The sequence below is a fragment of the Fundulus heteroclitus genome, chromosome 12 (assembly GCF_011125445.2).
Source record: "Fundulus heteroclitus isolate FHET01 chromosome 12, MU-UCD_Fhet_4.1, whole genome shotgun sequence".
Lineage (NCBI taxonomy): Eukaryota > Metazoa > Chordata > Actinopteri > Cyprinodontiformes > Fundulidae > Fundulus > Fundulus heteroclitus.
Window position 1 is genome coordinate 30,766,342 of NC_046372.1, and position 15,058 is coordinate 30,781,399.

General features: G+C 42.0%; 1 protein-coding gene across 7 annotated transcripts in view; it reads right to left on the reverse strand.

The window, feature by feature from the left end:
- The window catches only part of mctp1a (multiple C2 domains, transmembrane 1a), a 179,922-nt gene that overhangs the window by 24,799 nt on the left and 140,065 nt on the right, over nt 1-15,058 (reverse strand). For 4 of the 7 annotated variants that reach the window (XM_036144424.1, XM_036144423.1, XM_036144429.1 and 1 more), the window contains 2 exons: nt 10,391-10,447; nt 199-297 (listed from right to left, as the gene is read on the reverse strand). In XM_036144424.1, the coding sequence (XP_036000317.1) occupies nt 199-297; nt 10,391-10,447 (156 nt within the window). The remainder of the gene's footprint in view (nt 1-198; nt 298-10,390; nt 10,448-15,058) is intronic. The other 3 variants (XM_036144425.1, XM_036144426.1, XM_036144427.1) reach the window with 1 other exon arrangement.

Here is a 15,058-nt window from a genome sequence, read left to right on the forward strand (position 1 = left end):
CATGGCCCTTGCATTGGGCTAGGGGGGGCCAAACGTGCAGTGCGAGGGACATCAAACTGAGACAGAGACAGAAGACAGGTACTGACGAGGACGGCAAACGGAGGCCGTCCGACAGACGATGAGCTAATTGGGCGAATCGGAAGACAGCGACACACACCAGCAGGAATCCGTGCCAGAGCCACACACATGTTAACTTACCACCATCACTCTTATCCACTCAAAGTGCCAGGATGCCAATATATCCTCGAGGACATGGTTTTTATCATGGCTGTCCTCCCAGGGGCCTTGTTTAGGGTCCTTGTGGATAGATTAGAGTGAAATGTTCTCTTTACAAGCCAAAGAGAATAAAATATTAGCTTTAGACAGTGTGGATGTTGGATCTTATACATTGTTCTCCCCAAATCTGACCGACACTTTAATCATTTAGAGGGCACAGCTTTAGTTTTGATTTGCAGACTCATTCTGTGGTACTCACCTTTGCTTATATTTCAAAACAATCTGATGGGCAAAAAGTAGTGGAGCGCCAGTACCGGTACTGGTATCGGGCCTGATACCAGCGTCAAGTACTCATACTCGTACCTGTAAAAGCAACCCGATACTCTGAACCAATACCAGCTCTGTGCTGGGCTACGCTGCAAACTAAAATGCTAGATACCACTCTATACCAGGTAGTGCAGCTATACACCTAGAAGTTTTTTGCTGACCCTGAGAAAAAGGAGAAAAGATAACTGACACTCTAACCAAATTCATCGCCCTTAATGGTCAGTCGTTTTCAGTGGTGGGTGATAATGTTAAGTCATTTGTGATAAATAAACACCAATTAAGTACTCAGTGTCGGTACTTGGAATCGGAAAGTAACTAAACTGAAGTACTCGTACTTGCACTCGGTCTGGAAAAAGCTGGTATCGGGACACCCCTAGTAAAAAGTGTACAAAAACGTAAGCCTTGCACTGTGCCTTGCAAAAAATATTTTTTCACTGGATTTATGTGACAAACCTGCACAAAATAGTGCATAACTGTGAAATGGAAGGAAATGATTTGTGATTTTCAAATGTTTTCACAAAGCGAGAAATGCAACAGCTAACGTTACCCCCCAAATTCCACATTCTCCGCTCCGCTCCAGGCTGTCTCCGTGAGTCAGTGAAAAGCAATGCCTACTGCATCCGCGGTTACTCCGTGGTTCTATTTGATCCCTACTATGCTTAAAGCACTGAATGATCACCACTGTGCACATGCGCAGGTCGGGAACTAATGTCAACAAAGTCATGTGTGACCCCCGGAGATACCGGTGAGTTTATATAATCACCTGGCACCGGTAGCAGTGGGGACACCATTGGCCACCACAGGCATGTGTCATTGTTCCTGAGGGTGGCCCGAGGGTTGCATCCTCCCAGCTGACCGGTGGTGCTGGTGTGGGATCTGTCTTTGGTGTTGGCTGCCCTGTGGTCTTCTCCCTTTGAACCCTTGGCAGAGGCAGACATTGGGTTCTTTGTCTAAGAAGACTGCTTTCCTTCTGACAACTTCCAGCCAACAAGCGGAGCGACTTATAGTCCGAAAAATATGGTAGTTACCGATCTCTCGTTACCCAATTTTACTTTGACAAACCGGATGTTGTTTACATTCTTATTCCTGTTTGATACATTTGCAATTGTGGAGTTTGACCTTACTGGAGTCGAACAGACCAGAACACAGCAGAAAATTGGACTTTTTCCGTATTTTGAAAGTGAACGACAGAGAGTGTGTGCGCTAATGGTGACGTTCAAAGAAGTCACAGAGAATGTGGAATGGTTCCCATTAATTAAAATAACAACGTAGTTGCTCCATCGGACGGACGTTCACGTACGTGAAAAGAGCGGAGCGGTCACGGAGGACGTGGAATTTGGGGGTTAGTCAACAATGCTATATGATATCTGAAAATCTTGCCTAATTGTTTTGGAGACAGAGAGTTGTTGTAAGCTTTCATTTTCAAGTCTTGGCTTAGATTCTCAATAGGATTTAGGTCTGGACTTGGACTAGGCCATTCTAACACAGGAATGGGCCTTCATCCAAAATATTTCATTGTCGCTCGAGCTGCATGTTTGGTGTCTGTATCCTGCTGAAAGGTCAAGATATTTGCAACTTCTATGTCATTTTCTTCCAGGATTGCCTCATAATTTGCAGCATCCATCTTTAAATCAAAAGCAGCAGCAGGAAAGCATCCCCACAGTGTGATACCAATTCTTGCTTTAGGGAAGGTGTCTTCGGGTTCATGTGGTGCTTTGCTCTTCGGCAAGTAAAAATATAAGGTAAAAATGTTAAAGTTTGACTTCATCTGACCAGAACCCCTTCTTCCATGTTTGCTATGTTCCCTACACTGCTCACGGCAAACTAACAGCATTTCACAAGACTTTCTTTCAAGTTATTTTCTTCTTGCCACTCTTCAATATAGGCGAGATACGTGAGACCATGAGTTAATAGCTGTCCTGCTGATGGATTCTCCCACCTGAGCTGTGAATCTCTGCAGCTCCTCCGGAGTTTGGACAGCCACGTCTTAAAACCTAACCCTGCTTTAGCCTTCTCCACAATGCTATCCCAGAATGGTCTGCTGTGGTCCTTGGTCTTCATGATGCTGATTGTTCACATTCTCTAACTCGCGTGTGAGGCCTTCCCAGAACAGCTGGATTCACACTGAGATTAGATTACCCACAGGTCGACTATGTTTACTAAGTATGTGACTTCTGAAGACAGTTGGTTGCACTGGATTTTATTCACGGTTATTGGAGTAGAGGGGCATGAATATAAATGTATGCCACATCCTCAAATTTGTTTATAAAAAAAATTATCCAAAAACAAAGTTTCTTTTTCCTTCTATTTCACAATTTGTGGTGTAGTAATCCATCACTTTCACCAAGTTAAACTGCTACTAGAATATAAATACTACGGTTGTAAGGTGACAAAACCTTTTGTACAGTTCTCAGGAAGTTAAGTAACTGTTCAGTAACTGTATGTTGAGAAAATGATTTACCAAAATCTCCCTCTTTTAAAACAGAGCTGATTGCAACTTAATCTGTATTCATTCTGATGAAAGCAAAAAAAAGGACCAAGTTAAAAAGAAAAACAATCATAAATCGGTGCGTGAGAATAGTGACGTTTAGATTGAAGAAGCAATCAGAAGAAGAATCACAGACGAAGATAAGCATCTGGGGTGAAGAGAGACAGAGAGAAATGATCCAGCAGATGTATGTGTGCAATAAAAGGGAAATGCAAACATTTCAGTGTGGTTTGCATTGTGTGAAGATACTTGCATTCCTTCCTCTATTAGCCAACCATGATTAAAATGCAGTTCCTACCAGCATCTCTGCTGAACTGCAGGAAAAGAGACAATGACGTGAGAAGAAAAATGAAACCGAGAAGTCAAAAGCATCTTTTACAGCGCGACGCTCTTCATCCTTCATTGGTGGCATGAAAGAAAAAACAGACTTTTTTTGTTCTCTCTTCCCTTCTTTCCCAGCAGTTAAAACTCCCAGGATTCCTAAGGACAAACCCACTGAATCACAAGCTCAATAGCCTCCCCAAAGCAACATTTCAGTGACGTTTTTTATCCCAGTGATATAATTCTCAGGGCTCTCCTTAGTCCAATTACATTATGCCATGTCCCTGTCTCAACAATCTGCACAGTGCCGTGACTGGGACTAAGAGAGGAGTTCTGGGCCTCGGGAAAGTGCTTCACAGCACCTAAAGATGGGTCTGAGAACCTGTCCAGATGTATCCATTTCTTTTCATGTACTCAAAAAGTTCACCTTATTATAGTTGAGAGTGTGACAACTGCTTAATGATACAAAAAGGGACAGAAAATAAACAGACATGAGCTGAAAAACCCATACAAAAAAAAAAAAAATTGAGACATACAGTAGTCTATTAAAATCAGCCTCACAGCTTGGTCATAAGGTTGTAGCTTTTGGACTGAAGTCATTTTCAAAAAGCAGGCAAGCATTAAACCAAAAAAAAAAACATTTGACTTATGCATGTGCAGCAGCATTGTCTACTGATGCCTGTTTAGACCTGATAGTACCATGCATCCTAACAGATTCAGATGTAAAGGAACAGGCCTAACAACAACAATTCACACAAGAGATGCAGCAAATGGCCCTTGGGCTCAAAAATCTAATTTTACAAGTTATTATCCATAAATGCAACAAGAACGACCACTGAAATTAAAATACTGGCTTTCAAAGTTGGAGATCGCCAAATGGCCCTAAATCCAGTCCAGAGTTGGACCTGCTGTTGTGCTTAGGATCATTGTGCTGTTGAATAAATGACAATGATTAAAGGATATTTTTCAAAAAGTCAAATGTGAGACAGGACTTGGTTTTGATCTTGGACCTCTTGCATTGAAGAATGTTCTGCCCCCTATCTTTCTTAACTCTAATATCAACTGAGGTAAGTGAGGCCGGCAGAGTTTTTAATGTTAATCTGAGATTTGATACTGGGTGACTTCATTTTATACTGGGTGACTCATCAGTGCGTTCTTGGGACCATTTGGATCTATATGATTCGAATGGACTGGTTTTGTAAAGTGCCTTGAGAAGACGTGTTGAGAATTGGTGCTATATAAATGAAATTAACTGAATTGGGTGCTGTCCCATATAGAGAGACACTGCTGACCAAGAAGTCAGGCTCATTTCAGCAAGTCCCATTGCTGCGTCAAGAAACAATGGCTGCAACAGGTTCTGTTCCCCTCTTAAGTCATGTTCAATGTCTGATAATATTCAACGTCTGAAGGAAGGATCATAGCTATCCTCAAATCTATTACATAATATAGTTTTATTACATAAGGTAGCTGAAAACAATGTGTATTTAGGCTTTCTGCTATACTTTAATTCATAAAACCTATGTTAACTAGACGTGCTTACATTGCAAAAATAATGCTAATTTATGCTGCAACCAGTAGTGTCCTTAATAATGCTAAAAGGTTAAGCCAACAGGACCTTAGTCAGAACCTTTTCTCAACAAAGTGCAAAAGTTTAGGAATAATGAGCCTACATGTTCACTCTCTGGGGGCAAATTTAGCAAGAAATTGGAGATGAAGGCACTTCTTCTGTAGACACATGTGCGTAAGAGAGATATTGATAGATATACACACTGGAAAAAAAGGGAGAGGCGGTGCACTAGGCAGTAAGCCCCTGAGCAGGACATGATTGCAGTGTGTATCTTATCTGTGTCAGGTCCTCCTGAGGCTAGTGGAGCCTAGCTGAGCGGAGCACAAGCGCTTCAGTGACCAGTCAACCGTGTGAGGGTAATCTCCTCACTCCTTCACTCCCGGTCTCTCTCTCTCTCTCTCTCATTCACTCTATCTCTCCCTATTTTCCCAGTAAGCCCCCCTGTGGGAGGAAGCTGAGCTGCACACACATGCATGTTAGACACTCACACAAAAAGACACATTCAGACACACACACACACACACACACATGCATGGCCTAAAGGTGATTGCATCCAACCCGCTCTGGACATCGAGCCTACAGGTGAGAGTAGACATAATGGGCTAGATTACACAGGGAAGGCAGAGTAGCCAGCAGCCTGTAAATATACGAATGGAAGGTTTCAATCTAACTCTGCTCAAGCTGTATTTCAAGATGGAGTTTTTTTATAGTTCCACGCCAGATAACATCTCTAAGTCAGTGTCAATGCGGAGCTTTTTATATAACCCCCAGGGGAGACCTGTTATTACAGTGCCTTGCAAAAGTATTTACTCCTCTTAATCTTTTTCACATTCTGTTATATTGCAGACACAAACTTAATTATAGCTGGTTGGGATTTCATTCAATAGACTAACACGCGGTACTGTGGTGTAGAAGTTCGAAGCTGACGCAAAAGAATGCCAGCTTTTGTTTTTATTTATTTATCATTGAAGCCTGATGAGTGTGATACCTGTAAATAACATTTAAATAACCCATTGTAAGCAGTTGCAAGTTAGCTGCTGCAGTCTGCCAAGTAGCCAAGTAGCGGGCACAGCAAACATGTGGATGGAGGTGGACTTGGTCAGATGGGACCTAACTGAACTTTCTGGTCTATTTGCTCCATCGTGTGGAAAAAAACTACGCTGTGAAACGTAGCGGTGGAAGCATCAGGAATGAGAAAGCAGGATAGACGCGATGAAAAGGTGGATAGAACAGTGATATCAGAAGAAAACATGCTAGAACTGTCATGATTCTTGCCTGGCTGCTCACTGTCGACTTCCCTTTTGATTTGGTACAGTCGTCGTTGCAATTTGGCAGACCAATTAATAGTAATAGTTGCAGTCGCCGTGACTTAGATGACTAGAATCTGTACCGACACCTGGCTGACTAATATTAGCCTTCATCCTTCCCACCGGGTGGCAGTAGTAGCACAACAGAACGACAGAAGACATCAGGTTAAAAGTTGTTCAATAAGACTTTGAGACTGGGACAGAGGTTCAGGCTACCAAATGAACAATGACTTTAAACATACAGCCAGAGATACAGTAACATCCTTTTAGATCAAAGCATATTCATGTGTTAGAGTGGCCAAGTCCAAACCTAAATTCTCTTTACAATCTGTGGCAAATCTTGAAATCGACGTTCACAGATGCCGTCAATACAATCGGACTGAACCTGAGCTGTTACGCAAAGAAGAATGTGCAAAAATCCCATGTCTTTATGCACATCGCAGGTAGAGACATACTCTCATAAGACCTGGAACTGTGTCTGCAGCAAAGGGTGGCTCAACAAAGTATTGACTCAGCAACGCTGAATACAAATGCATACCACATTTTTCAGTTTCATCTGTAAAAATCTTTGAAAACACTGTAGCCTTTCACTTCCACTTCTCAATTATGCATCGCCCTGTGTTGGTCTATCACATGAACTCTCGACAAAGTGCAATGAAGCTTTTGGAATGTGGAAAAAAAAGTGAAACATTTTAAGGGTATGAACTGTTTACTCCTTCAGGGCTTTTAAAGCTTAATGGTGGAATTATGAACCAAATTTAACCTGGTGCACGAGGATGAGAGAAATGAAGCAACCTCCCCTGCTGTAAAGTCGGCACTCACGTGAATTTACGGCAGGAAATTAGGCAGGAGGAGTGATACGCAAAATTTGTTCACGTCTGCCTTTCTTTCACCCTTCACGTGCCTGCCCGCTTGGCTCCGACAACTCAGCCTCCCCAATCAATTAGCTGACATGCCGGACTCTCATTGAGATTAAGTGACTAATATCAGTGCTTGCGCACGAGGAAAGACACTTTTCACGTCTGCCCAACAATCTGCTAAGTCAAAACACATGTGGTAGACTAAGGCATAAAGCCTGCAAGGGGTCCACACAGCAATGAAAAACAGGTGCTCTACTTTTTGTCCATGTAATACCCAATTTAGCCTCTGGAGCAAAGGTTATCCCGCTAATAGCTGCCTTGTGGTGCACTGGGAAGAGCTATGCGCATGGCCATAGTGAACATCTGGGACAGATTGTACATACTTGCAACATATGCTTCAAGTTCAATTAAAATGAGGCCTTGGCACATTTATTAATCTTTTTTCCCCCCCTCTCTCTTGCTCCCTCTACTCTTCGAGGTCTCTCCCATAAGTCTGTGCCATAAAAGAGGCCTCCTTTGACCCGTCCTGCATACTTACTCATACCATCTGAAGCTGCGGCTCGCATTCACTGCGAAAGATAAGTTTGCCTAGCCCTGAAACTGCTATTTGTTCTGCACTTAACCAGGTTGGAGGTTGTGCAAAGGGAAGGGAGAGAATGTGTGTCACAGGAAAAAAAAAAAAAAAGAAAAGAAGCAGAGGGGGAGGCAAGCGAAGGAAGAGCAAGAGGAGAGGGTGAGGGAGGAGGGATGTATGCACAGAAAAAAGTCAAATGTGCCCCTTTCAACCACCTTACAGCTTCAATGAAATGCTAACAGTGGAGGAAAGAGATAGATCAAAATGTATGAAGCCAGAGTTGGTAAATTGTAGCTTTTGTGGCAGCTGCGCTATCCAGCGCCCCCAGCCCTCTGTGAACAGAGAGCAAGGCTCTTTTCTATTTTTTTTTTTATTTGGAATAATCAGTTTGGGACCAAATCTGACTGCCGCCACACAAGCTGCCTCTGCGCCTCATTTCAATATAAAAGTCCCAAAAAGCATTTTTATATAATCTGTAGCTTTCCAAATGCCTATATTTTCATTTCTAACCCCCGAGAGGAGGGAGGAAATCCAATGAAGGAGGACAGATGTAAAGAAGTGGTAAGAAAAAAAAATGAAAAGGGTTCAAGGTTGTCTGCTGCATATCTTCTGTTCGTAGCTTTACCCGCTCCCTCTCGGCACATCACAGCCTCTGAACTTCACAATCATGAAACTTTTTTTCTCTTGCATCATCGTGGGAGAGGATGTAATTCTCACATATCTTTGAATGTTCATCACCAAACTGGCAGCCTGGCTGACTAACTAGTGGAATGACTATTTGACCATCTGCACTATAAATGTGTTTTTAACGCTTTCCTTCAAACCTCGCGTCTGCAGAGTGACTGCTAAAGGATGGGTTTAATTAAACTACACGTGCTCTTATGGGAGGGGAAACTCACAAAAGACTATAATGGAAAGTATTATATCACAGGTTTCTATCCTGTGAGCTGCAGTGATCGGTGTGTATATCAGATACAGTTCCCTATAAAAGTATTCCTACCCTTTAAGGTAATTACTGGAAGACGGACAACCTGAAGACGCACATCCCCAAATGGTGGTGGCAGGATAATACTGTGGGGATGCTCATTATCTGGGAGGAGTGACAGAAATAAATCCATTGTTGTCATAAAGCTGTGGAAAACTGTGACTGATCCCCGTGTAGAGAAATTTGCCTCAAACCACACACACACCCAAGGTGCAACACGTATTCCACTAGTGCCTGTTGATGGATATTCAACACATACCAAGGATCGCACTGGAAGTACTTTAGCATCATCTAGTGGTTGGAGTTTGGCTCAATGAAGCCCAATTTAGCTAACTAATGTGCTAAATATCTACTATTCTGTCTATTGTAAAATTAAGACCTATATTATGATTTGATTTAATTTACTTACAAAGTGCCTTAAGATGACGTGTGCAGTAAATTTGCCATATATGAATAAAATGATTTGATTTGATTATTAATAACCGTTGCAGGTTTAAGTTTGAAGTAATCTTTTAGTGTTATCAACATGCTCCTCGTGACATGAAATAATTGTAACAGCATGAAGTGGAACAGACTGAAGTTTAGTGTGATTACAAGTTGCAGCCTTTTCAACTTCAAAGACTTGGAGCTCATGACCAAAGACAAATCTTTTAAAAATCAGTGGAAACATGATAAAAGTGGTCAACAACAATCAGAAGAGTTTTGATTGCTGTAATGCCAATTAAGAGTTTACCTTGATTATTGAGGATTATTGGGCGCACGCCATTCGTTATTGTAACAAGTTTTGAAAATTTTTTGCTTCGACCTCTCGATTTTGGGGTTTGTGGTGGTGTCTCACATTAACGGCTGTTAAAATGCTTTGAATTATGATGCTGTAACGTGACATAATGGGGAAAATTTTCAAGGGAGGAGAATTATTTTGCAGGGCCTTGTTTGTTGTTCTCTAAATTTGAAAACTAATAAAGAGAGACTTAGAATAAATTAACCCTTTGTGCGGCTGCTGTTTCACACCACCAGGACGCATCTTATTGTAGTATCAAAGAAAAATGAAAAAAATTTAATCAAAATTGACATACAAAACAGAAATCAGAACATACAAAACATACACAATTATAAAATAACAGGTTTTGTGAGGAATATAAGTCCCAAGTGGACGTTTTTCAGGCCCTATCCAGTGGCATTTGTTTCAGTAGCTGTTCCTACAGTGTAACGAGCACAGGCCGTAAAGCAGCCACCTGTTGTTACCTGATACTGTCTCGACAAGGACAGATGCTGTTTTACTGCAACATAAAGGCACAGAGAACGGACCTAAACAGCTAGCTAAGCACTTTAAAATAGGTGCGTGTTCCCAGAAAGAAGGGCGTGAAGCCTAATGTTATAAATGCAAATGCAACGCAAGGGGTTCACAAAGGGAAATCTAAGGATGGTGCAGCAACTACTTCAGAAGACCAAACTAAGACGAACTGCAAAGTGCAAAGGCGAAGGAATGTGCCACGCAGGTACCCACAGAGAAAACTTTAAAAAAGGTTAAAAGGTTGTACAATCTGTGAACATGTGTTTGTGCCTCAGGCGATGAGAATAACTGAACAGGGGGAGGAGACGGGAGGGGGGGGGGGGAAAGCAGTCATTTCGTTAGTCTGTTTGCGCTTCTGGTCTGTGAAGCAGTGTCAACCCCTCCTGAGGCGGTGTGTGTGTTTGTGTGTGTGTGTGTGTGCGTGTGTGTCTCAGACATGGGACATAATTACCTTGTCATCTTTGTCAAAATCCTCATCCTCATCTTCCAGCAGGTCCTCCACAGCTTGCTGACAAATGCAGCGGAATGAGAAAAACAAGGGAAAAGAAACATTAAAAACATTAGATAAACATCCGATAAACACAATCTGAACAGCCAAAGAGGCACATTAAAGCTGATTGGTTATGCTTATGTCTGTCTAGAGTTTGCTAATGAGTATGGAGAGCCTGCAGATAGCACAACTATTGGATTTCTGGGTGCTAAAAAGTCATCAGTCTTCAGATTGATTCAGAAGGAGAAATTTAATTTTAGAACCATTCTGTTGTTCAAACATGTTGACACTTCTGGAAGTGCAAGCAAATGCTCCGACTTTGAATTTCAAAGGGCCGAGGATTAAAGTCTATTCATCTACTTAAATCACATTGCGATAAAAAAAAAAAAAAAAAACGAAACACTTTCAGATGTTACAACATTCAATCTTCTGACGCTGCTCGGTCTCCACTGACCTCCTTAACCTTTTGCACCGGTCCGCAAACTCTACCTTCAATGTCTAAACGTTGAACCATTTCACTGTGTTTGTGCTCTCGCAGAAAGATGCTCCGTGAGAGAAAAGAGGGCGGGAAAAGGGCCTTAAGCCCAGGGAGAAAGTCACAAAGAACGGCAACTATTTGCTTCAGTGAAGCACGACGGATAAAACTGGAGCTGGGGTTGCTCTGAAGCCCCGAGACACCGCGAGACACATTGTACAACAAGAAGAAAAATTACTTGCCTTAAAACACGATCGTGTGCACAAATTCAGAACAATAAATGCTATGCAGCACAACGATGGTATATGGATGTTATCAAGCTGCAGAAGTTTACATTCATGTTAAGAGGCATTCAAATGAACAAAATGCAGACATCAGAACCAACACTAGTCTTTGTACTCAGGAGTAAACAAAAACATAACCAAGCATATCTGGTGACCAGAATCACATGGTTTTCCCCTTGACTGGCTCTGCCCGGTGACTCATGCTTAGAAACGGATAATTCGATCTTTTTGATCAGTAAACACTCCATACGTAGGCACTACCAGGTCTATCAAATCACAACACTCTTTCATGTGGAAGTTGTTACTGTAGGATGAGAGACTGAAGGCTAGCAAATATGTGCATCAATAAAAATAGTCAAAGCAGCACAAAATGTCTATGAAACATTTTAAAGGAACCTGTATTTCCCACAGAGACATGTTGACTCTTCTTTCGACCTGACACAACAGCTCCACTTCAGAGGGTGCTTGTCATTCTGGTTCTCACTCATTTCATACTTTTGCAGTTTTGATCATTTCATGCTTGACTTTTCCGTGAACGTACAGGATGTAGATTTATACTCGCCATGGTACTTTATGACAAATTGCTGAGGGCGCTAATTGAACCCTAGCCGCTTACCCCAATATAAGGAAGACTGAAGGTATTATTTTGAGCTAAGAGTTTTTTACATTTTTTGCAGTCTCCTGGAAGTAAATGGGTCAATATTATCATGAGAATACAGAGACGTCTGTTAGCCACGCTAATACCGCTTTCTGTGCCAATAGCTAACATAAGATGCTAAAAACGATTTAATTGACTGTGGCGTAATGTCTCCTTCAATGTAATATTTTAAAGAATTAATCACAATTGCCTAAAATCAGTAGTGGCAGGCCAAATAGTAACAAATATTAGGCGACTGAAAACTGGCCAGATCTCTGATCAGTGACTCTCAAACCATAATTAGCGTTCAAGGATACAGACAAGACCTAGGTTTCTCTGTGAGCATTAACAATATCAGTATTGTCCAAAAACCAAAGGTCCCCTCTGAACTATATTCACCCTCTTTCTGTCAGTCAAACATCAGTTACAAGGCAAAACTGTCCCTCCAAATTAAAAAAGCAAACACTGATACTATGAGCCAAACGTACCGGTCAACCCCAGAATTCATCTGCTCTCTGTTTTGTTCCAGAGCCCCAACCTCCCTTTATACTTTGATCAGGCCCCGACTTCACCACAACCCTTTCCACCTCCAGATACAGCACAAACTACTTTGGAGTCATACAAAAATCATTACTTAACGAGACAATGGCCTTTGTCCTTTTTGTTTTTCCCCGGAATATGGGGGGGAAACTGTGCGGCAGCTGACATAAGCCTCTTATGTAAATGCAGCTTCCCACACAAACAAAGAGGAGTTCAGAACAGCCGAGTTGAGAGGGTAAAATCAATAGTGCGAGTGTTTTGGAGTGTGTTCTATCAATAGCTCTGGATCGCTTGGGTAAAGAGCCGTGCACGTACGCACAAAACTCCACATTTCTGCAGTGACAGAAGAGGAAGTGGTCGCTCCAGCTTCGCCGTGAACTGTGAACATCCTCCTCCAGACAAAATAAGCATGAGCTGTTCACATTTGACAGTCTCTTTATTGATACAGAATACACCCAGCACCATATTATCCCAACACCAGAGCAGGAATCCTTGCACTCAGCAAAGGCGAAAAGATGTTTACACGAGTCTGTAAAATGAAAGCCTTGTGGCATTTCGAAAACAAATGAACTATAACTGTTTAAAAAGACATCACAGTTCCCCCTCGAATCCATTCACGCATGCCAACATGGCAGCATAATAGAGTCCTCCACACAGAGGCTTTACCAGGGCACGCCTGGCACATGCTCCGAACTTTAAACAAAGGAATAAGCGCGAGCGAGCTGGAGAAGCATGACCTACAGAGACAGGGAGAGTGATAGAGTCGTTTGTCTCCCTCTGCTCGCTGCTCATGCTCGCTCCCTTCTATTGCCTCTGGTTACAGATAGAAGTCATGTTTCCTGCAATGAGACGCAGTGTAAAATTAATAAATAAAACGACACGGAGCATGTCATCTGCCCTGAAGATTGCCACGGCTAAATGCGCGCTGGCGTTTCAGTAAGGGAGGGTATAAATTACCTCTGCACAGCCGATGAATTTCAAACATCTTTTATTTGCTCTCTGAATTCCTCTCTTCCTCCATGCGCCTCAGTTCTTCGTCTTTCCGAGACCTCTTTGGTGTATTGTATCATTTGCCTACTTATTATAATGTTGTTTGAATAACTATCATTACGGCGCGGCGGCATCAAAAAGCCTCTCTGTCGACAGGATCGCATGGCCCGCAGAGCTGCTCCTGTCAGTTCGATAAATGGTGAGTCCTAGATTACCATATTCAGTCCCATACGAATGATGCCAGGATGATGCCGGGTATTAAACTGTGCCCCATAAACACATAGATTAGATGCTGATAATGTGAGTGAATAAAATGACATTGAGAATTTTAAGGGCTCTGAAAAGTGTGAAGGCATCTAGCTGGCCCAGGGTTGCTGCACGATTAGGACTGTTCTCATTCACTTGCATCTCCTTTGAGGCCAAAATACCGTCAACGAGCCAGGAAACTTAATTCATAACTTCAGGTCCAAAGAAATTGCGTTACCTGCTCACTGGGAAAAACGTGTGCTATTCTGCATGTGTGTGTTTTGTGTGTGAATACAGTTTTAAGTTATACACCAATGAACCCGATGAATAAAATCAAAATGCGCCGCAGTATTTCCTCACCTTTTGTTAGAAAAGAGAGTATTTTTTTGTGTTGAGACCTGCCACTAACTAGAGAGAAACGGTGCAAAAATACGTTTTTTCAGCTGCTGCCATTTAGGCATCTGTTTGCATGACATCAACGTCGCAACAGCACCCCTAGTGTGTGTTCAAGGACAAGAGAGCGTTGGCTCAAGCTTGCAGGGGGTTATTACTAACATTTTCAGCTTGCAGAATATGCGACTCAAAAGTGTTATGGTGAATCTTTTCTCACTTTTGGTGCATAAACGCAACAAACTCCCGTGTGTTTTAATGTGATAACTGTGAAATGGAAAGAAAAAAAAGATAAATGGTTTTCAAAAGTTTTTGCAAATACAAATCTGAAAAAGCGATCCTGGCAGCAGGATGTTGCCAACATTATGCTTTACTGTGGGGATGGAGAGATTTATGGACTCAATAACTAGTATTTGTCCTGTCAACAGCGGCAGCGCAGTTTATCGCTGCAGCTCTTTAAGGATTATCATTGACCTCTTGGCTGCTTCCTGATGAATGACGCTCAACAGAACATTTGTTCTGGAACACCAACACACTTCTTCTACCACTCCCGTCACCTACTATCGCCACCTAGTGGATCTATGTCCCACAGAAGTTACTTCATAACAGTATATATGGCCTAAATGTTGATGACCCCTCATTCTTTCACAAACTATTCCATGCACTTTCAAAACACCTGGGTTGCTCTCTGTTGTTGGGAGGGGACTCCATTGTTGGTCTAAATGAGGAAATAGACAGGTCCAACACAACAGGGACTCAGCACAGTTGGCAATCATTACATGTAGTCAAACAATACATCAGTGATTATGGTTTTTGCTATGTATGGGGATATATTCATCCTAACAGTAAGGAATATATTTTCTTTTCAAATGTTCAACTTCTTACTCTTGTTTGGACTATTTCTTTTTCTTAGTCCTATTGCTGTCAGTGATCATGCTCCTGTTTCTTTAACTCTGAATGAATAAATAAAAATAACCCCACAAAACAAAAGCTGGAGATTTAATACATTGTTGCTTAAAGATGAAGAATTTATCAAGTATTTTAAAGAAGAGTGGGCTTCATACTTG